General features: G+C 37.9%; 1 protein-coding gene across 3 annotated transcripts in view; it reads right to left on the bottom strand.

Annotated features, from left to right (window-relative positions):
* The window catches only part of GATA4 (GATA binding protein 4), a 161,776-nt gene that overhangs the window by 49,226 nt on the left and 87,889 nt on the right, over positions 1-24,661 (bottom strand). For 2 of the 3 annotated variants that reach the window (XM_073625138.1, XM_073625137.1), the window contains exon 2: positions 22,951-23,984. The exons of the other annotated variant lie outside the window; for it this stretch is intronic. In XM_073625138.1, the coding sequence (XP_073481239.1) occupies positions 22,951-23,473 (523 nt within the window). In that variant the 5' untranslated portion in view covers positions 23,474-23,984. The remainder of the gene's footprint in view (positions 1-22,950; positions 23,985-24,661) is intronic. 3 annotated transcript variants of the gene reach the window in all.

Genomic DNA, 24,661 nt, shown 5'->3' with positions numbered 1-24,661 from the left:
ATTTCTCGCACTATTCTCCCATCATTAATTAGAAAATCGTTAGTTTTTCAAAAAATTTCCAGCATACCCGATTACTCAAATTCAATGGCCGCACTAAAATCGGCTGTTGCTGCAGCCCACTAATAGTGTGAAATACTAATGAAAATTCTTAGATAAGATTTTCTAAAGTAATTTCTTTCGAAATTCGACCCGATGTATGGCCTGCCTAAGACAGGAAGTGTGTTACTAGCAGGATCACCAATTGAAAATAAAGGAAACTTGACAGCTGATTTATACAGTATATCATTTTTTTTGGACATTTAACCTCCCTGGCGGTATGATTATTTCTGATTTTAGGTGCTGAAAGCGGTACAATTATTTTGCACAGAAATTTGGCGTTTTATATTGTAGGCCTGTAATTCTTAGGAATAGTTCACTTAAATCTGTCCAAACAAGAGTCTAGTAGACATCCCGGGTATGATAAAGTTTGAAAAACGAAATAAAAAATTATAATATAATAAATAACTATAAATAATTATAACAAATAATAATATAATAATAATAAAAAATATATAATAATGTAATCAAATCAAAAACACTGAAATTTGCTCAGTTGCAGAATTTTAGCTTTCGTTACTTTTAGTGTTTGATGACGGATCTCCCCACAAATCACTATTGCTCAATTTTGCAAGTGATTCTAATTTATTATCGCTTTTTTCTAGCTGCTCTAAAACCACTTTTGATGTAAAGAGACAGTTTTGGTTGCTATGGACAATCTCCAGTTTCCTGGCAGAAAGAACAGTTTTATATATATAAAACTGCATGCAGGACACTGGGCAGACCACTAGGGACAAAGGGGATGTGTAATTATTTGATACAGTACTGTAATCTGTAAGATTACAGTATGCTGTATCTATACTGTGTGTTTCACTTTTGAATTTACCGCTGAACTCCGTCCCCGTGCGTCGCAACGCTCGCAGGGAACGGAGCTCGGCACTGTGAATCGAGCGAGACACAGCGGCTCGCCGATCACAGCGGGGAGACATCGCAGGAACCAGGGGACAAGGTAAGTATGCTCTTCCTGGATCCTGCGATGCAAGCCCGAGTCTGGCTCGGGGATACCGCTTTTGGTATAAAAAATCCAACCCGAGCCAGACTCGGGAATACCGCCAGGGAGGTTAATAAAAATTATGTCCAAAAATTTTTTTTGGACATAATTGGCAATTATTCCTGTATGTCTTTGGGATCTGGAAGAGTCCTTGAGCATGCCTACACATCTGCAAAATCATGTCTCTTTTAGGTCTCTTAGACTGGCAGAGACCTTCTGCTTTTTGCACATATGCATGGGTATTTCCTGTAGGCACACCATGGGTCTCTGTCAGGTTCTATAGACCCATGGCTTGTCCTCGTATGCAGGATGTGGGTTTTTGGACTTACCATGAAGTCTAGGGGGAGGATGTGTGGCCCTTGAAGTGGTTCTAAAGGCTCAAGGTTTTTTACCTTCATGCATTCTATACATGAATTTAAAAAACCTCCTCTTTGCAGCAGCCCCCCAAAGCTCCCCCCTTCCTAATACTTACATGAGCCTGATCTTCCTCCAGTGATGTGCACGAGAGCCTTGGCTCTCCAGGGACTCCTCCTCATTGGCTGAGACAGCAGCAGGCGCCATTGGCTTCTGCTGCTATCAATCACAGCCAGTGAGCCAATGAGGAGAGGGAGCGGGCCGAGCCGTGGCTCCATGTCCGAATGGACACACAGAGCCACGGCTTGTGAATGAGCCTGCTTGGGTGCCCCCATTGCAAACTGTTTGCTCTGGGTGCACTCGGAAGGAGGGTGGGGACAAGAGCACCAGTGAGGGACCCAAGAAGAGGAGGATTGGGGCTGCTCTGTGCAAAACCCTTGCACAGAGCAAGTGAGTATAACATGTTTGTAATTTATGTTTTAGGAAGAAGTTTATGGTGTAGGGTTTTTTTTTCAGGGGTTGGCCTTGGCCCCTTAGTTCCAGTGAAGGGAACTCTTAAGGCCAATTTCATGCTCCCAGCTTTGTGGGAACAGTCTGGGGATGACCCCTTCCTGTTCCAAGAATACTGCGCACCAGTGCACAAAGCAAGGCCCATAAAGACATGGATGAGGGAGTCTGGGGTGGAGGAACTTGACTGGCATGCACAGAGTCCTGACCTCAACCTCAAAGTTCCTCCACCCCAAACTCACTCATCCATGTCTTTATTGTACATTCACATCAGTCCCTGCCCTCAAGGAAGTTACAATCTAAGGTCCCTAACTCCCTGCACGGGTCAGTTACATAGTTAGTAAGGTTGAATAAAGACACCAGTCCATCCAGTTCAACCTTGAGTGAGTGTAGGTGCGTGTCTACAATTGTCCCTATCCCTGTACATTGTGTCTCATTAAGATACTCCTCTATTATATTATTATTTTATTTAAGGTACCCATATAGCGCTGTCAATTTATGCAGTGCTCCACGCATACATCACACACTCACATCAGTCCCTACCCTCAAGGAGCCCACAATCCAAAGTCCCCAACTCACATTCATATACTAGAGCCAACTATGGACAGAAGCCAATTATAGGCTTTGCTTTGTGCACTGGTACAAATCATTTGGTGGAGGGGGGATTATGGTGTGAGGATGTTTTTTAGGGGTTGGGCCTGGCCCCTTAGTTCCAGTGAAGGGAACTGTTAAGGCCAATTTCATGCTCCCAACTTTGTGGGAACAGATTGGGGGTGGCCCTTTCCTGTTCCAACATGACTGCACAGCAGTGCACAAAGCAAGGTCCATAAAGACATGGATGAGCGAGTTTGGGGTGCAGGAACTTGACTGGCATGCACAAATTCCTGATCTCAACCCGGCACCTTTGGGATGAATTATAGCGGAGACTGCGAGCCAGGCCTTCTAGTCCAACATCAGTGCCTGAACTCACAAATCTGCTTCTGGAAGAATGGTCAAACATTGCCATAGACACACTGCTAAACCTTGTGGACAGCCTTCCCAGAAGAGTTGAAGCTGTTATAACTGCAAAGGGTGGGCCAACTCAATATTTAACCCTACGGACGAAGACTGGGATGCCATTAAAGTTCATGTGCGTGTAAAGGCAAGTATCCCAATACTTTTGACAATATAGTGTAGATGGTAATAAATACCCAGCACAGCCTCTAAACTCTTTCCTTCCCCATAAAACGCAAATATTTTGGCTGCAGTTAGTTTTTACAATTTGCAAATAGTTCATTACTACAGATGTAAAAGGAATAGGTCAACATACAGTAACTAAATTTTTAGTGTGTTTAGAGCATGTAACTTTTTCTTCCAAACCTAGTTATTAGCAAGTGTTTATTTTACTTATTACTTGACTGAGCTTATGCATTGTTTATAATAAGCTTCTCACTTTGAAGGTCCTTGCATCTTCAATGCAAAGTGCTCTCATTAAAGCCAATCTGTTTATCTGCTAGACATTAGCATTCCCTATCACAAAGCAGCTTTTCCCTTCCAGACAAGGTGCGTTTTACATAATTAGATTTTAGCAGCCATTGTTTGTGGATTTGAACAATGTGTAGCAATTACCCAAACGACCAGAGGACAACCCCTCTCACGCTTTGCCTGCAGTGCATAAGACGAGAAATGCCGTTCCTTCAATAGGCTTGTTGTTACAACAAGATGAAATTACCTCTGTCTCTGGAAGAATAGTCATCCCCGTCCACTTTCACACCCAATTAATTATGAAACGGCCCGTATAAAACAATGATACACTGTTTGTAATTAGCTTAACTATGTTTTCAGGTCATGTTCAAAAGGCTTGATGTTGTTTGGTCACCATCTCTGGTGTCTGTGACTCACAGGGCGGGACTGGTGGCCAAACCATGATCATGGCTGACTTCAAGTTAGGGGTGGTCCACACCACAACACGTGCGTCATTTCACATTGCATCAACGTGTTCTACCAAGAGGTGCTATGTGTTAATTCTTTGAAAGACTAACCTTAATCACAAACTACGGGTCAATGCACAAAAATGACAACACAGGTTTGTTTTTGTTCCTCAAAAATATTGCATTGGTAGGAAATTAAAACAAATACATTTTCTGTGTATTTTGCCTTGCAAATGCTACCCTCCTAGATTGTAAGATCTAACGAGCAGGGCCCTCTGATTCCTCCTGTATTGAATTGTATTGTAATTGTACTGTCTGTCCTTATGCTGTAAGGCGCTCCACAAACTGTTGACGCTATATAAATCCTCTACGATAATAATAATAACACAATGGAAGAAACAAGACCCCGTGCATTGACTCTTAAGCCTCGTACACACAATCGGATTTTCCGACGGGAAATGTTCGATGACAGGCTGTTGGCGGAAAATCCGACCACGTGTATGCTCCATTGGACAATTGTTGTCGGACACATTTTCCGCGGACAAATGTCCAAAGTACACAAGTCCGTCGGATAAAAGTCCAAAGTACAAACACGCATGCTCAGAAGCAAGGATGAGCCAGAAGCGGTCGGACTTGTAAACTAGCGTTCGTAATGGAGAATTAACATTTCATTAATTATGAAATCTCCAAATGCAGCCCACAATTCTCTTTTTCTTTAATAGGATAATAATGAAGCTGCTTTGCTGGTGATACTGATGGAGTTATTGCAAACTAATTTTCAAAGGCTTATTTTTTCTAGTGATATCAAGAATAATATTATTATGCTTTTTTTTTTTTTTTTAGTTGGGCAAGTTAACACAACACCATTATCCCCTAGTTTTTACGAGTCCCTTCTTGTTAATTTTATATTGTATTTTTTTAAATATAACTGCCTACTCCCAAAATGTCATTTGAAGTAAAACACATAGCCAAGTATTACTCTACACATTTTTTTTTTGTGCATTAAAAAAAGGAAACAAATAAAATTAGACATGCTATCTGCCAATAGAACTTAACCAAAAAGTGCATTCTATGCATCCAAAATATAGAAAATATACCAAATCAAATCATTATTCAACCAAAAAAATAATGTCAAAGCAATAACTCCAAGGCCAATAATAAACAAAACGTTATCTCCTCCGATTCCGCAACATGTCTGGCTGATGTTCAGAAACGAACTGAAAGCACGAAATGAAAAACGCAAACTGAAAAGCGCGAAATGAAAAGCACAAATCAACACTCACCAAACTTCTACTAACGCGAAATTAGCAGAAAGAGCCCAAAGGGTGGCGCTAAAGAGCTAAAAAAATACATGTAGTATGTCACTACATTCGTGATTGTTGGCCAACAATTTTGCCCTTCAGACAAAAGTCCACGTTTTTGTGGCAGAAAATCCGATCGTGTGTACGGGGCTTTAGCTGTTAATGTGTGTACTCCTTTGTTAAACGCATGTTAGCCATTATTTATGTGTGCCAATTCACCTTAGGTAACCCCTGACATAGATTTGGTTATTCTTAGTACTAATTCTGTGTATATGTTTTGCATATGTTTTTTCAGTACTTTAAACCCCTAAATCTGTTTTATATAAAATGTACTGTTCAGTAAGACAGCAAACAAACCCCCCCCCCCCCCCCCCCCCCTTTTTGAATCTGTTCAAATTACCTACTAGATATCCTAAGATACAAGGACATTGGATATAAATTAGTAAATGATAGCAGAAAAAAATAAATAAATACAACTAATAAACAAAACGAAACCCAATCACAGATATTATAAGGACTTTGTATAATTTATCTGTTTTTGCACAAATTGAACAACAGTCATCACATGTCTATGAGACTTTTTAATATGTATTTCAAGTGTCTGCTTTATTTTATTTAATTAAAAGATTTATTACAAAAAGTAATAAAGGATTACACTTGAGAAGTATCAACTATTTAAAATCATTTTCTGATATTTAAACTTTAAATTAAATCTAAACCTTTAAAAAAATGATGAATTTGCCACATCCTCATAACCTAAACCAGGCCCGGTACACATGATCAGAAAATCGTACGGAAAAAAATGATTTCAGAGCGATCGTACGATAATATGATCGTTAGTACAGAGCTTTTCGAAAGCTGATCAGGACAGTTCATCCGATATTATTTGATCGGACATGCACAAAATTTTTTTTTTTTCCGTACAAAGGATCTGGAGGATATTAGTTATGAGGAAAGGTTGTGAGCACTGAACTTATTCTCTCTGGAGAAGAGACGCTTGAGAGGGGATATGATTTCAATTTATAAATACCGTACTGGTGACCCCACGATAGGGATAAAACTTTTTTGCAGAAGGGAGTATAACAAGACACGTGGCCACTCATTAAAATTAGAAGAAAAGAGGTTTAACCTTAAACTATGTAGAGGGTTCTTTACTGTAAGGAAGGAATTCCCTTCCACAGGCGGTGGTCTCAGTGGGGGGACATCGATAGTTTCAAGAAACTATTAGATAATCACCTGAACGACCACAACATAAAGGGATATACAAGGTAATACTGACACATAATCACACACATAGGTTGGACTTGATGGATTTGTGTCTTTTTTCAAACTCACCTACTATGTAACTATGTAACTATGCCAGATTGTACGATATTCGTTTAATCGGTAGAGCTGTCATTCGAAAATGCATTACAACACATGACATCACTTCCGAATTTTTATTCTGTCGTATGAGAATTTTCGTGACTTTAGTAAACTCATCAGATTCGATCTGAGATTAGCATGCAAAAAAAAAAAAACATACGATTATTCGTCCGATAATCTCATCCTGTGTACCGGGCATAAGTGTGGTATGTTCCCTTTTAACCAATGTATAAAAATACTCTATCAATATAAATACTCTTTATCACTGGGGTATTACAGGGTGGGGTATTACAATGGTAAATATTATTTATATTAATATTAATAAAATGTGGAATATTTGGGGTATAGTTCCTTTTTTCTTCTTTTTTTTTTTTGTTAAATCTGAACCTTGTAATATTTTTCCTCCTCCTGCTTTTCCCTTCTTCCTGCACTGATCCCCAAATGTTTTGGTTTTAGAGTAACTTTGAACAATATATGCCATCTGTGCCCTAAATAATGAAACAAAATAAAACAAGTTGTATTCTACTATTTTATTTTTAAATCAAAAACTTGACAAAAGCTTAAACCCTAAGTTTGTGAGTTTAAAACTTCATCAGCACAGTAATTATGTTAATGTACTATATGCGAAATTTCTATATTGTAAATAACTGTAGTACTATTAGATTGTAAGCTCTTCTGAGCAGGGCCCTCTTAATCCTCCTGTATCTTATTGTATTATAACTGTATTGTCTCCCTTTTATATTGTAAAGCGTTGCGTACACTGTTGGCACTATATAAATCCTGTATAATAATAATACTTACTACTTAATTAGTAATAAAAGTCTGCTTAAAAACAAGCAAGATAATGGGTAGTAATTTTGTAAATTTTGGCAAACAACAATTTTGAATTAAAGGTATTTACAAATTAAAATTTGTGTTATTGTGTGACTATTAAATGGTGTCAATGCCATCTAATCTTATTGATTCTCCCAGCTTTTTACATGGCCCGTAGAAAAGTCTTTCTAGGTTTCACACCTTCCCTATTGCTATTTGCCTTTCCTTTGCTTACATTTAAAATGATTTTGCACACGTCAAGAAAATAGATTTGCAAATTGCCTAGCCTGTCTAGACGAAAGTCCAACCTTGTATTCGATTGGGACGTGTGTATTTGATTAAGCAAATTATACTGTAGCATAAATTCAAGTCTCTAAGTTTAATGTTCATCCGTTATCTTAGATTTTAAGCAAAAGTGGATGTAGGGTTGGAAATATCTCAGTCTGCCATAACCTGAACCTAAATTACATTTGAGAGTGATTTTTAAATTAAGTATTTCACCTAGTGAATTTTTATCTTTAACATTGACCCAAACAGGTGCAAATACACGTAGTACTAAATTTTAAAGTTCTACAAAGTTATTTTTTATTTCAGTTCCTCTACAAATTGCTGGATGTTTCTTGGTCTCAAGCCCAATTTTTTTTTTCCTTTTTTAAATGACATCCTTTCATCTGGAACATTATTTGCAATTTTTTTTTTAACGGATGTTCTGGGTAAAAACAAAACACATGTACATTGAAAAATTAATAAAACAAATGTTAGTTAGGCAGCTGGGCTGGTTCTTATAAATAAGTAGCCAAATAAAGCCTTAATTAGTTAGTTTTCATTTCCTTCTCCATTTTTATAATTCAGTTGCATTATTATTCAATATTATTATTTAAAAATAATTGTATTAGACTTTTAGGATGTTTAATTCTTCTTTTTTATTTACACATTTTTAGTCTTCAAAAATATTAAGTTAACTATTTCTCTATATGAAATGACATTTGTTAGGTCTTAATCTGTATTCTTACATTATACATGTCCTCCTTATATATACTCTATATCGGTTCTGTAACAAAAAGATTTTACGACAAGCTTAATTCATAAACAAGGATAGAAAATTTGTGTTTTAAGGGCAACACATATGTTCTGGCATTAAACTGACAATTTTTAGTAACTGAGTACCTAAAAAATAATTGCTGATTGTAGCAAAAAATATTTGTTGATAAGTTTGTCTGGTTTGCTTTATATAAAAATAATCCAAATGTATACAAATGAGCTAGAAATATAGAGTCGGTACAATAGTTTATATTCGTAAAAGGTAACTAATTAATATTAATTATTATTATTATTATATATATAGCGCCAAAAGTTTGCGAATGCTTTACAATGTAGATGGGGGACAGTACGATTACAATACAGGAGGGCCCTGCTCGTAGAGCTTACAATCTAAAATATAATAAAATTGTAGCTAAAATAATGGCAAATTAAAAGAAAGAAATTGGGAAAGAAATAGTTGGAACTGGACCAGTGTTAAAAGACTATGCTTAGTAATTAGCTGTAGAAATACGAATGTATATGAATGCAATTGTATGTTAAGTTTTAGGGCAAGCATGGGGTGCTACGTCACCAATGGCCCCCAGAATTCATCTTCTAATGTTGATTTTCTTGAGTACATGTACTATCCAGTGCATGCCTTTCCTAACTTCCTATGCCTTTGATGGATTTTCAGATTTTCGGAGGTTCGCCAGGCTCCCGAAGCACTCAGAATGGGGGGGATCAGAGTGGTCTAGATAGCACAGGTTGATTCACTGCAAGATTCACTTTTACGTTTTGCATTCACACTGTCACTGCTGAGTAAACATTGGTGAAAAATCCACAATTTTTATATTTTCTTATCTAAACCCTTGTTGTGGAGAGCTTTCAACATTACTATGCCTAGATTCAGAGCACATTTAGTGGTACATTAGCATTAGCCTAAAAACTGAGAGACACATTGCAAACTTTATTTTATTACAATTTTAACTGTTTTTAATATGTTTTTTAATTTTAATTATTTTAACTGTATTTAATAATTTATTTATTACTCTATTGATTATTTTAACTTTATTACTAAAAGCATATCTAACACCCCCAAAAATGTAGTATAATGCAGCTTACACATTCTTAAATGTGATGGCTACATTTATATTCTTTTTTTTAATTTTTATTTGGGCTTTTTTACATTTTTTTAACCACTAGCCGACCAGTGCATGACGATGTACGTCGGTACAATGGCACGGCTGGGCAAATGGGCGTACAGATACTTTCCCTTTAAATTGCGGCATTGTGAGCGCATCTTTGGAGCGGTGAAGCGCTCCAAAACCGCTCCTGCCCACTGAGCTGAATGGGCACCGCTGCTGAACCGCCAGCAAAGCGCTTTGTTGGTCGTTTTAACCCTCTTTCGGCCGATAGCGAGGGTTAAAACCGCCCGCCAGTGACCGAAAACCCCCACAAAAAAAGAACGCCAACACCCTAGTGTGAAAGGGGCTTTAATGTCCGCCTGGGGTCTGCGATCTTGTCACGATCTTGTAAACAAGGCATTTCCCCATTCTGCCTAGTGTCATGACAGAGATCACTGCTCCCTGTCATGTCAGTGGTAGCCCATCCCCCCCACAGTTAGAACACCTCCCTAGGACACACTTAACCCCTTGATTGCCCCCTAGTGTCCGATGTGTCCGCCATAATGTCGCAGTCACGCTAAAATCGCAGATCGCCGCCATTACTAATAGAAAATAATAATAAAAATGCCATAAATCTATCCCCTATTTTGTAGACGCTATATCTTTTGCGCAAACCAATCCATATACGCTTACTGCGATTTTTTTTTTACCAAAAATATGTAGAAGAATACATATCGGCCTAAACTGAGAAAATAATTTTTTTATATATATATTTTTTTGGGGATATTTATTATAGCAAAAAGTAAAAAAAATTGCTTTTATTTTCAAAATTTAAGTTCTTTTTTTGTTTATAGCGCAAAAAATAAAAACCGCAGAGGTGATCACATACCACCAAAAAAAAGCTCTATTTGTGGGAAAAAAAGGACGTCAATTTTGTTTGGCTGCAACATCGCACAACCACGCAATTAATTGTCAGTTAAAGCAGCGCAGTGCCGTATCGCAAAAAGTGCTCTGGTCGGGGGGGGGGGGGGGGGGATTCTTTAATCTGGTGGTAGTACTTACTTCCTGTCTTAGGATGTCTCTACTCTGGATGGAGGAGCAATAGAGACACCATTGAGCAGGAGCATTGTCAATTTGAGGAGAAGGTAGTCTTAGATATACTAGCAGGTTTAGGTGGACTTGACTTTTTTCTTTTTTCATACATAAATGACTAAAAGCTGACCATTGTAAGCACCCCTGTCACTGGTAAATGGTTTGTCTCAACCGTCTATCTACCGTTTTTTTGGACAGCTTGGTCTGTTAAAGCAAGTTGAACATTACCAGGATTACTGGCAGGATCACCAGGTGATAATAAAGTAATAAAGGAAAAAATACAAAAGAAGGAAACTAACGCAGCCACCACACAGTATCCTGCAATATATTACATTTGTGCTTTTGGGTTTAGATACACTTAAACTTCTATAGGTTAAAGCTTTCTTACTGAACTTTTATTGTTGTTCTTCTTCTTATTATAAGCATTTAACAGTGCCGCCAATTCATGTAGCACTTTCGGTACTGTAGGTTGACAGCATGGCTGTCCTTGTTTATTTTTGTCACCATTTGGGATACACATTTACAACCAAAGTTCAACCAGTTCACGAAAAATTCAGGTATTTCAGCTTTTGTTTTGTCTCAGCTTCCTCTTCTGATTTTCATCTGGACTTTATGATTGTTATATTACAAAAGCTCTTTGTTCTAAACTTCCTACTTTAATCACTGGATTAAAAATGTGGCTGCTGAAGTCCATCTTGAATATTTCATGCGTAGTAATGAAGTAGAAAGGCCAGAGAATTAGCATGACTGTCAGGGAGCTATCATTTTCAGGAATGGCAGCCAGGGTATTACTATATGCAGCAGATTCAGGAAGGTCCTGAAATCAATATAGCACATTAAAGTGGACATAAAGTTATTACAGTATTTTGACTTTAAAAGGTGGAGCTGTGGGCATCCTTTCACATTTTCCTGGATCTCAATTTGCTGTAAATCCTATTGTTAACAGACCTTAATAGCTCAAGCTGAAATGTATATACTTATAATATATCAATGACTCATCCGCTGTGACTCATGGGACAGCTCAGTTCAAAGTTTTTAAATAAACTCAACCTCAAATTCTAATAGTTATCCTAAAAGTCTAAGTTTCCACTGTTATATTCCCCATAATATCAAATGATTAAAACATCCAGCAGGAAGAGTGGGAACCCTTGATTATGGCCACAGTAGGAGTGCCTGCGAGATATATAAAATTGTCACGTGGGTTAACTCTTCAGCATCTACCAGACATTAAACATCAGATTTGGGCCTATTGACCCAGCCTTAAATAAACGTTAGAATTTGAGAATTTATCAATGAGTTGAGACTTGAACTCTCTACTACCTTAGAGGGTATGTAAACTCTTAGCAATAACGTTCTACTATTTGCTCCCTTTAGGTTTACAAATTACTGAAAGTGTTTGGTTATATTTGTTCAATAAGTGTAAAGAAATACCCATTGATCCTTCCAAAAATCCAGTGAACTCCACAGTTCCTGTGTGCTCTGTAGTTTTATCTCAAGCAGATTAATCAGACCTGCTCAATTCACCTCTGTGAACTAAAGAACTTTCCCCCTCCATGCTACTGAGCTTAGGAGAGGGTGGGGTTTTCTATGGTCCTAATAAGCTTCCTGTCCTATATTCCTCCTTCATAGACAGAGCTGGTGTTCTATCTTGAAAGCCGCTACCCATCAGAAAATGCAATCTTAGTGACGTCCGTCGCAGCCATCTTGGTACACCCGCACTCGTCTGCAGTAAGCCTACAGGCTGAAGTCGCCAAGTGGACATCTTTGTACACCCACCAGAGTCTTGCATTTCACACTTATTTATACCAGTAAATTGAGCTTACATAGTAAAATTCAGTATTTAGAAATCCATCAAACTGTTTTGATGTTGAATTTAAAAAGCAGCAGTGTTCTGTCAGATTAGCAAACCTGTGAGATCAGCAGGCTTGCCGATGCTTTCAAAAATTCAATATTAAAACAGTCACATGGACTTCCAAATACTGTATGTATGCTGATCTGCTGGATGGCCAAATGTTGCATAACCTGTCATGCTCAAAAATCCCTATACAGCCCTAGCTTGCCATTGTACTACACTAGCCTGCCCCTATACTGCCCTAGCCTGCCCCTATACTGCCCTAGTCTGTCTATATACTACCCTAGCCTGCCCATATATATACTTGTACTCGGAGTTAAAAAAAAGTGGTATTGGTGCATCCCTAATAAATACAAGGAGGATATGATCACCATTTATAAATACATAAGGGGGGATATGATCACCATGTACAAATACATAAGGGGGGATATGATCACAATGTACAAATACATAAGGGGGGATATGATCAACATGTATAAATACATAAGGGGGGATATGATCACCATGTACAAATACATAAGGGGAGATATGATCAACATGTATAAATACATAAGGGGGATATGAACACCATGTAAAAATACATAAGGGGGATATGATCACCATGTATAAATATATAAGGGGGGATATGATCACCATGTATAAATACATAAGGGGGATATGATCACCATGTATAAATACATAGGAGGGATATGATCACCATGTATAAATACATAAGGGGGATATGATCACCATGTATAAATACATAAGGGGGATATGAACACCATGTAAAAATACATAAGGGGGATATGATCACCATGTATAAATATATAAGGGGGGATATGATCACCATGTATAAATACATAAGGGGGATATGATCACCATGTATAAATATATAAGGGGGGATATGATCACCATGTATAAATACATAAGGGGGATATGATCACCATGTATAAATACATAAGAGGGATATGATCACCATGTATAAATACATAAGGGGGGGATATGAACACCATGTATAAATACATAAGGCGGGGGTATGATCACCATGTATAAATACATAAGGGGGGATATTACAAAAGATGAATTACAAAAGATGAAAATGTACTACAGGAATAGGCAATCTTAAGGCAAGCAGATGATGTTATTTTCAGTGGTAGCGGCAATATCGTTCCATGACATGCACATAGGCTGGAACTGGCCCACCTTAGTATCCTCTAGTGCAGTGGTCATCAACCCTGTCCTCGGGACCCACTAACAGGTCAGGTTTTATGTATTATCTTGGGGAGATGCAGACTAGAATACTGCAATGGCTGAGCAGCAAATGATATCACCTGTGATGTATTTCAGTTCTCTTGCAAACCTGGCCTGTTAGTGGGTCCAGAGGACAGGAGTTGATGACCACTGCTCTAGAGGACCCCTGCTCCTAACAAATACAGCACTGCTGCAATACACTGTAGTTCAACTACTTATTCATTTCCAGGTCATTATGAAGGACAAGGGGGCACTCTTTGCATCAGGAGGAAAAGAGATTTAACCTCAACATACAGAAAGGCTTCTTCACATTAAGAGCTGTGAAAATGTGGTATCGACGCCCTCAAGAGCTAGTTCTAGCCAGCTCAGTTGATTGTTTAAAACATGAATGCATTCCTAAATGTACATAATAACAGGATATTACCATTTAAAGGTAATAACATCAGAGATTGTTTATCCAGGGAATATTTAAACGTGTTCGGGGATCAGAAAGGATTTTCTTCTTCTGTTGGAGTGAAGTGGACCATGTTTTATAAGGGCCTTCCTCTGGATCAACTGCGTACACGGGGGGTTCAATTTATTTATTTTTATAAATATTTTCTATTGGTTGAACTTGAAGTCTTTTTTTTTCATTCTAACTATGTAACAAAAAATCCCCCAAATCCAAGGAATATAAGTGTGTATAATCAGTTGCATGTGTGCGGCCCTCCCTTCAGAGATGGGTAAAGAGAGACGTGTAACAATAAACAGGAAGGGGATTACATGGAAACAATGGGAATTGGCTGTGAATATTCAGTGACTTCATACAAACTCTCTCTACACTTGTCTTGTCCATCTCAGACTTATAGTAAGCAGGGATTGTCATCTGTGTCTTGATTGCAGCTGACTGATACAGCGGATTTGAGGCTGTGTTATCAGCAGGCCCTGGGGTACACCTGACACAGCGCTTGGCTGGAATCAGCCTCGGCTTCTCTGCAGATTTTCTCTAAACTTCGCACATCTTATTGGAGCAGATAGGGGGCACTGTGCATGTGTCAGAATTTTTTTTATATTATTATGCTTAAGGACCTGCTTAAAGGGATATTAAAGATTTAGTTTTTTTTTTTTTTAATAAAAAACATGTCATACTTGCCTGTTCTGTGCAATGGTTTTGCACAAAGCAGCCCCGATCCACTTCTCCTTGGGTCCTCCGTCAGCGCTCCTGGCTCCTCCCCTTGACCAGTGCCCCCAATTGCACGCCGCTAACTATGGGGCACTGGTGCATGCTTGTTAAGACACATAGAGCTGCCCCCCACTCTTGTCTTATTGGCTTACTGGCTGTGATTGACAGCAGTGGGAACCAATGGCTCCTGCTGCTAACTCAGCCAATGAAGAGAGAGAGAAACCCAGGACAGCACATTGCTGGATCGAGAGAGGGCTTCAGGTAAGTATTAGAGGGCTTCAGGTAAGTATTACAGCAATGCACAGAAGGTTTTTAATAATAATGAAGGTATAATTACCTTCATGCACAAATTTTGTTCAATGAAAAAAATGTTTAAAAATAGATAAAAATAAATCTTAAAGTGGCTGTAAAGGCAGACTTTTTTTTTTTATATTAATGCATTCTATACATTAAGATAAAAAATCTTCTGTGTGCAGCAGCCCCCCTCAGCCCCACCCTTCCCGCCCTAATACTTACCTGAGCCCCATTTTCCTCCAACAATGTGCAAGAACTAGTGCCTGAGCTGTCCGGGACTCTCCCTCTTGATTGGCTTAGACACAGCAGCAGGAGCCAATGGCAAGCTGCTTGCTGTGGGGACACTCGACAGGAGGGAGGGGTCAACAGAGCAGGCAAGGGACCCAAGAAGAGGAGGATCGGGGCTGCTCTGTGCAAATCTACTACACAGAGCAGGTAAGTATAACATGTCTGTTATTGTTAAACAAAAAAATGACACTTTACAATCACTAAGCGTTTGTTAACCCAAAAAAGTAACAGATCCTGTTCACTGAAAGCATGTTATACAGCACAGCACTTGTGCTGTGTCATTTGGCCCCCTGTATACCCTAAAAAACCTGGCTGATCCTGGTTGGCTATGCCGTCTCCTCTGCAAACAGACCACGATAATCATGGCTGCTGAGCCCTGACACCGCGGTTTGTTTGCGTGATTTCGTCAGCTGCAGCCTGCTCTCTGCAGCTCTCCTGTGTCTGTATCTCATCTGTATCTCCTGTGTCTTCCTCCCCCGCCCCTCCCTGCCTGTACCAGCTAGATAGATAGATAGATAGATAGACAGACAGATAAATAGATAATAGATAGACAGATAGATAGATATTTAGAGACTTATAGAGAGAGCGAAAGACAGAATGGTCAAACATTCCCATAGACACACTCCTAAACCTTGTGGACAGCCTTCCCAGAAGAGTTGAAGCTGTTATAGCTGTAAAGGGTGGGCCAACTCAGTATTGAACCCTACAGACTAAGACTGGGATGCCATTAATGTTCATGTGCATGTAAAGGCAGGCGTCACAATATTTTCGACAATAATATATATATATATACAGTATATATACGTAAAACCCTATACCAACAGTTGATCCAAAGGAAGGCAAAAACCCTTGTAAAGCATGGCCCAATTTGCTCAGACAGGAAAAAAAAATCCTTTCCGAGATGCAATCAGGTATTCCCTTGATCAAAGATCTCTGGTGTTATTTCTTGTAAATGTTAATATCCATTTATAATCTGTGTATTTAGGAATGCATCCAGATTAACAAAAAACAAACAAAAAACAAAAAACAAAAAACAGTTAACTAAAATGGATATAGCAACAGTTTCTGTCTAGTTTGTAAATTGCTGAATACCCAACTAAATATTTTTTGTTGTTCAGATATATCTATTTAATGCTGATAACATACCTATATATTCAATAGATTAGAGTTAGCATTACCTTGTGTTAAGGTCTGTTAAAGGCCAAAGCAAAAAATGTAAATTGGGAAACACTGTCATCTATCAAACTCACCCCTAAATATTTAATTTTAACACTTTAGTAAAGACTTTCTCAACACCCTTAAACTAATGTTCATGTTTCTGGTAAAGCTTGCTAAAGTATTAGAAGAAAAACATTACAAGAAAAGAAACACAGACAATGAAAATGGTAGTCCTCCTTACATTAGTGGTCAGCGGAGAAATGTCCCCTTACATTGGAGATCAGTGAAAAGTGCCCCTTACATTGGAGATCAGTGAAAAGTGCCCCTTACATTGGTGCTCAGTGGAGAAATGCCCCCTTACATTGGTGGTAAGTGGAAAAATGCCCCCCTACATTGGTGGTCAGTGGAGAAATGTCTCCTTACATTTGTGGTCAGTGGAGAAATGTCCCCTTACATTTGTGGTCAGTGGAGAAATGTCCCCTTACATTGTTGGTCAGTGGAGAAATGCCCCCTTACATTGGTGGTCAGTGGAGAAATGTCTCCTTACCTTTGTGGTCAGTAGAGGAATGCCCCCTTACATTGGTGGTAAGTGTTAAAATGCCCTCCTACATTGGTGGTCAGTGGAGAAATGTCCCCTTACAATGGTGGTCAGTGGAGAAATGTCTCCTTACTTTTGTGGTCAGTGGAGAAATGTCCCCTTACATTGGTGGTCAGAGGAGAAATGTCCCCTTACATTGGTGGTCAGTGGAGAAATGTCTCCTTACTTTTGTGGTCAGTGGAGAAATGACCCCTTACATTGGTGGTCAGTGGAGAAATGACCCCTTACATTGGTGGTCGGTGGAGAAATGTCCTCTTACATTGGTGGTCAGTGGAAAAATGTCCCCTTACATTTGTAGTCAGTGGAGAAATGTCTCCTTACTTTTGTGGTCCGTGGAGAAATGTCCCCTTGCATTGGTGGTCAGTAGCCAAATGTCTCCTTACTTTTGTGGTCAATGGAGAAATGTATCCTTACATTTGTGGTCAGGAGAAATGTCTCCTTACTTTCATAGTCAGTAGAGAAATGTCTTCTTACATTCGTGGTCAGTGGAGAAATGTCTCCTTACACCCTTGGTCAGTGGAGAAATGTCTCCTTACTTTTGTGGTCAGTGGAGAAATGCCCTCTTACATTGGTGATAAGTGGAAAAATGCCCCCTACATTGGTGGTGAGTGGAGAAATGTCCCCTTACATTGGTGGTCAGTGGAGAAATGTCTCCTTACTTTTGTGGTCAGTGGAGAAATGTCCCCTTACATTGGTGGTCAGTAGCCAAATGTCTCCTTACTTTTGTGGTCAGTGGAGAAATGTCTCCTTACTTTCATAGTCAGTAGAGAAATGTCTTCTTACATTCATGGTCAGTGGAGAAATGTCTCCTTACTTTCATGGTCAGTGGAGAAATGCCATCTGACATTGGTGATCAGTGGACATGGCCCTCTACTCTGGTGTTCAGTGAAAAAATGACCCCTTTCACGTCCTTAAATGTCCTGCTCACTTACCAGGTAGTTTATTTTTGCCAGGTCAGTGGCTTGAATCGCTGATGGAGTATTATATTTTTATTTAGCAATATAAAGCTGGGTTCACATTCTGCACCATGTGCAGAGAATTAAAAAAAATGTACATGAATGACCTAAGGTTTCATTTTGCTAAGTGAACACATTCTATTCCTTAGTAAATCATCCCCAGTGTGCATGGGCTAATTTTTGACTGCTGAACTACTACTCTGTAATGAAAACATGAATGTAAAACATAAAAGCAATCAGCTTCTGATGCAACAGATTTAAAAAAAAAAAATATTCCTGGTAAAGAAATATGGCATAGCCCATTCGATAAAATGTTATACACCCAAAAACACACGTACCCTTTCTTCTAATACTATGCAAAATTTGATCCTATTTGCTGTGATTTGCCCATTGTGGGAGTCTTCCTTGAATTGTAATAAACTGGGTGACTGCTGTTTTTTTTTACTTTTTTTTGTATTTTGAACTACCACGGGAGGTCTTCCTTTACCTTGTGGGGGTCTCAATCTTTCATGTGTTGCTATAACTTTAAGAAAGAGCATGACCTCTGGGTAACTTCTGCACCAAATAAATCTATTGCTATACATGTCTCAGTATTATGCTCTAATAGATTAGAATAGGACTACAGAGGCTTCTTGATATGGTCCTACAGCTTGGAAATACCTGCAACAGAGACCTCTGTTTTCAATTAAACACTAGAAATGGCATTTTATAAGGTCCTTTTCACTGGCTAGTAGGATTGAGTGAGTTTCACTATTATTATTATTATTATTATATAATAATAATAAATGTAGACTTGTAGATCACATTATATAATGTACCCAATTACAGCATGCTATCATTACGTTATCATAAAATATTGGGTTAATTATCTGCATTCAGTGTAAATAAGTTGTTGCTTATTTATAATAAAAATAATAATAATAATTATTATTATTATTAGTATTATTATTAAATAATAATAAAATATATTATAAGTTTTATATATATATATATATATATATATATATATATATATATATATATATATATATATATATATATATATATATATTTAAAAAATAAAATAAATAAATAATAATAATAATAATAATAATTATTTTAAATAAGCAACACCATATTTACGCTGAATGCAACACATTACCCAGTATTTTATGATAACGTAATGATAGCATGCTGTAATTCTGCACATTATATAAAGTGATCTACAAATCTACATTAATTATTATTATTATTAAGAAGAAGAAGCAGAAGAAGAAAAATTATTTTAAACACTGGCAAGGTATATAAATATTACAAGTGAGAATCTGAGACTACTGCTTTAAAACAGCTTTTGATAAGGTTTTTGCTGGAATGATTTGTTTAATAATAATAATAATAATAATAATTATTATTATTATTATTATTATTATTATTATTATTATTATTATTATTAATAAAAATAATTTGAAATAAGTACCGACACACATAACCTTTGTATACTGAATGCAACAACTTAGCCAAGAGTTTTACTAATAACATTAAGACCATACAATAAAATAGGTAGCATTAGATAATCTGATCCTTAAATCTGTTTATTATTGTTATTTATGTTATCATGTCCCACTCTCAAATTATGTAAAATACTCAAAAATTACCAGATTTTACAAATATGTGACCATGAAATAAAGCTTAAACATTTTCAATGTGTTAACTGAATGAAAAGGTAATAATGGTGAATAAATAAAGAAAACCATTTAAAAACCTTTCAGAGGCTCATGAACTAAAGGAATCATTTTCCCTTGACACAATGGGGTTCATTTACTAAGTCAGTAGAGAGGTTGTTCTTATAACAAAGTGAATGTTCACTTTGCAAAGTAAATGTAAATAAGGCGAACCTGTGTTCACTATGACGACCCAATTGTGTGCAGGGGAAATAAAGAAAAAAATGGATTTTTTTTGCTAGCATATGACTGGTTGTTAGGAGTAAAAAGTGCTTCATCATATTTAATAAGTGAACAGGCTCTATTACTTTAGTAAATCAGCCCCAGTTGGAATTGCAAGCAGCCAGTGAAGTTCATAGGTAATACATTCCTTTTAAAATACCTTCAAATCTGATTGGATGATAAAAAAACAAGCAATTTCCAGCACAAAAGCTGCTACTTAGAGAATTAACCTCTGCATTTGTCAAACATTGAATCATGTGAATATTATTTTAGCAGGAAGATGTACCCCTTGAACCTGTCAGGAGGAGGGGGGGGGCAATAGATATATATATCCCACCCCAAACTGATCTCCTTCTGATCCTGATGTGCTGGAAACACCTAGCCTGCATATTTCCCATACTTTGCAAACAATGACCTTCACTATTATGCTATGTGACCTCTACAGTGTACTAGCCTTTTAACACCTTCTAACTGACACCTTGATGAATTGCACAGCTCATAACACATTCATGAAATATGCCGCATGTAGTTCATGGAGTGCCACCTCAGCTGACACACAGCACACATCCAATGATAAAGATCCTTATGTAAGAATGAGTCTTCTCCTGCAAACATCACACTTTCACTTTCTCTTGACTCATCAAGACCTTATGGAGCCCAGAAAAACTGTACATGAAACTCCAGCCTCTTCTAGACATGATAAATTGTATTTTATTTCATATTAGAGATGATAGCTTCTAAATATTATCACTGTTAATATTTCTAATACTATTATTATTACTATTACTATTATTATAGTGGTAGTAGTAGTAGTTGGGATGATTTACTAAAACTGGAGAGTGCAAAATCTGGTGCAGCTGTGCATGGTAGCCAATCAGCTTCTAACTTCAGCATGTTCAATTAAAGTAGTTGTAAACCCTTTACAACCACTTTTTGCTACAGGTAAGCCTATAATTAGGCTTACCTGTAGCTACACTGGATATCTCCTAAACATGCATGGTTTAGGAGATATCCCCTGTATTTGCATTTGGCGACGTCGTCGGCACATGCGCACTGAAGCAAACTGAAGCAATGACACGTACGTTCCGTTGATTCAGTTAGACTGTGGCGTCACCGGCGGCATTTGCGCGGGAGTGACATCATCACGGCCCCGGCCAGTCACAGCGCCGGAGCCCGCAATACCTGGAAGTAACTCCGGGAGCGATGTCGGCCGCCGGAGCGGTGAATGAGGACCGCTGCGGGGGCTTCGATCTCAGGTAAGTAATTCATAATGAGCTAGTATGCTATGCATACTATCTTTGAGAAAAACCTGGAAGATGATTGGTTTCTATGCAGAGCTGCACCAGATTTTGCACTCTCCAGTTTTAGTAAATCAACTTTAGTAGCAACAACTGTATTTATCATAATTTTTATAATTAAATAATATATATATTTAGGGAGAGATAGATAGAGATATATATCTATATACATATATAGATCGATATATATAGATGGATAGATAGATAGATAGATAGATAGATAGATAGATAGATAGATAGATAGATAGATAGATAGATAGATAGATAGATAGACAGACATAGCTATATATATATTTAGAGAGAGAGAGAGATATCTATATATGTATATAGATCTACATATCTAGATAGATAGATAGATAGATAGATAGATAGATAGATAGATAGATAGATAGATAGACATATAGATATTTTTTTTCTTTCCTTTTTCCCTTTTTCCTTTCTTTTATGTATAGATATTTTGCAAAGTTTCAGAAAAAAATAAATAAATGAAAAAAAAATATTTATATGTATGTGTGTTGTGTGTATTAATATTATTGTAAGCAAATAGCAGCAAATAATAATAACAATTATCATAAAGATAAAAAATGTATATGTACAGTACACAGTAAAATACTACTCATAAAAGTTATAATAATTATAAAACTCTACTGCAGTAGCAAATAAACAAAAACATTTTACAAATTTGAAAACTCTCAATAGACAGCGTAACAAATGTTAAATATTAGTAAGTATAATGAATATATATATATATATATATATATATATATATATATATATATATATAAATCATTATTATGCTTAGTAATATTTAACATTTGCTGCACTGTCTTAAGAGTTTTGAAATTTGTAAAAATGATTATATACGATATATTTGTTAATAATAAACATTCCTTCAAATTCAATATTATCCTCACTGGTAAAAATTGTAGATTGAGGATTCCCGAGATTATTATTTTTTGTTATTTCGTCTGTTTTTGTGCTGCCTCTAATTAGTATTAAAAATAGAAGCTACAAATAAACTATTGCACATTAGGTGTCCAAAATGCAATAAAGTAATGCAAAGCTTAATAATCAAAGGAAAATAATAATCATATTATTTGTAACAATAATAATAGAAATACTATCGATAAAAAAAACAGCAGAAACACAGATACACAGCTAAAGAAAGTCAGCTTCTACACGCAGAAAAACTATATTATAGTCTGCAACATTCATTTTATCAGTTTCTATATTTGGCCTAAAAATATATGTTACTATTAGCTGTTGGCATGTATTACCGTATACGTTGTAATGATTGAGGCTGATTTACTAAACAAGTTGAGCACTGAAAAAAACGTTGCGAATATTCCCTACAATGTTCTGCACATGGTGTGACTATTTAAAATAAACTGAAATTTATGTGCCACATGATTGGATAATTAAAGTGAATATTCCCAGATTTTATGTTAAAATAAAATTCTTAGTAAATCGTCCTCAATACATTACCATTAAATATTGCATTACCGAAGTGGCTATTAGCTGAACATTATCAAGCATGACACAATGCTCAGACACAGATATATCATCATTATTACACATAGTAGCACCTAGAGCAGGCAGTATATTTTGGGGTCACTCACCTATATTGGGGTGTCGGGGGGCTCCGGGTCCTGCCCTGTTCTGCAGGTTGTGCAGCATAGAGGTGTCGAAGTGGGAGGCAGTCCAGGCGGCACTCATGTCCTGGGGCACATAGGCTGGGTAGGGGCTGCTGTAGCTGGCACTGAGCCCCCGGCTGTACTGATCTCTCCCATTGGCGGAGATGGCCAGGGGGCTGCTGTAGGAGACCTCCCTGGAGGAGGCAGCGCTGATGGGGGGGCTGGAGGAGAAGGCAAAGCGGGGGGACACCGGCTGATGAGGGGTCCCGGGGTTGTAGGCTGAGCTCTCTGCCCCAGCTTGTGCCCACATGTTGTGCCCAGACACCGGACTGGCCTGCTGAGAATGGCCGCTGCTCTGAAGGTAAGGCAGGCTGGGGATCATGGTGGACACCCTGGTGGTGGGCACATAGACCGGAGAGGAGGTAGCAGCACCGTGCATGAAGCCCCCAGATCCTTCATAAGACGGGGGGCCGTGGTTAGCAGCAGCCATGGCTATACTCTGGTACATCCTTCCAGCTTTCTCCAGCAACAGATCCAAGGATCTTCTCTAGCAGCAGCCTGGATCTAAGATCTCCTCCAGTGATATGGGTCCTCCTCTTTATCTCTAGACTGGATCCCAGATCCCTTCTTATTAGGTAGTATCCCAGATCGCTTGTTCTCTAGACTGGGTCCAAAATCTCTTGAGCTCTAGACTGGATCCCAGATGTCTTGTTCTCTAGTCTGGATCCTAGATCTCTTGTTCTCTAGATTGGATCCAAGATCCCTTCTTTAGAGTGTATCCGAAAATCTCTTGTTCTCTTGGCTGGATCCCAGATCTCTCCTTCTCTAAACTGGATCTCAGATCTCCCCTTTCTCTAGATGTCTTCCCACCAGTGGCAGGTTCTCCTAGATCTCCTCCGCCGATGAGTTACCAGCTGAGCAGGACACAATCCTTCTGATCCAGAGCAATCCCACCATCTTCAATGTCCAGGCGTGCAGTGAGCAGAGCCCTCCCCTCGGGTGGCATTTATACCTCACACCTACAAGTCAGACAGAAAGGAGAATCAGGCCAGGCTAGAGATACTAATGAGGTTACACAGGGGTCTCCACAGGTGACAGACACCATTGTTCCCACCAGACCAGTCCCACCCTCCACCACCAGCACCTTTGTTCTGCAAATGTCCCCTCAGTTCACGTTTGTTCCTGAGAGAATGAAAACTACAAGACACTCAAATCACATCAAGACCCCAGCTCCCCCACCCAAAAATACAATCAGATTAATGGGGAGACAATACAAGTACAGAAGCAGGCGCTTCATATTCTAGAAAATTGAAGAGCTCTGGGCTGCATTCTATCACACAGTAAAGACTCTCTACAGTCTACAGGTGGCTCCTTCCAACTATAACATCTGTCTAGGGTTATATATTGCAGCCATATGTCTGAGCTTACATCTAATGATACATTAATGTATTACATATATACATCAATAATTCAACCACACATACATCACACTCACCCTTGTGTATAACAAAAGCAACAGTCATTATAGTCATAGATTAAGGTGCTTTATATTGTTTATATTGCATATATATAGATCATATACAGAAATAGTTTACACTTAATTCAGCACACACACACACACTATATATATATATATATATATATATATATATATATATATATATATATATATATATATATATATATATATATAAAT

This window comes from Aquarana catesbeiana, linkage group LG04 (assembly GCF_042186555.1).
Source record: "Aquarana catesbeiana isolate 2022-GZ linkage group LG04, ASM4218655v1, whole genome shotgun sequence".
In the NCBI taxonomy this organism is placed as follows: Eukaryota; Metazoa; Chordata; class Amphibia; order Anura; family Ranidae; genus Aquarana; species Aquarana catesbeiana.
This window is presented reverse-complemented; position numbering and strand designations above follow the sequence as displayed.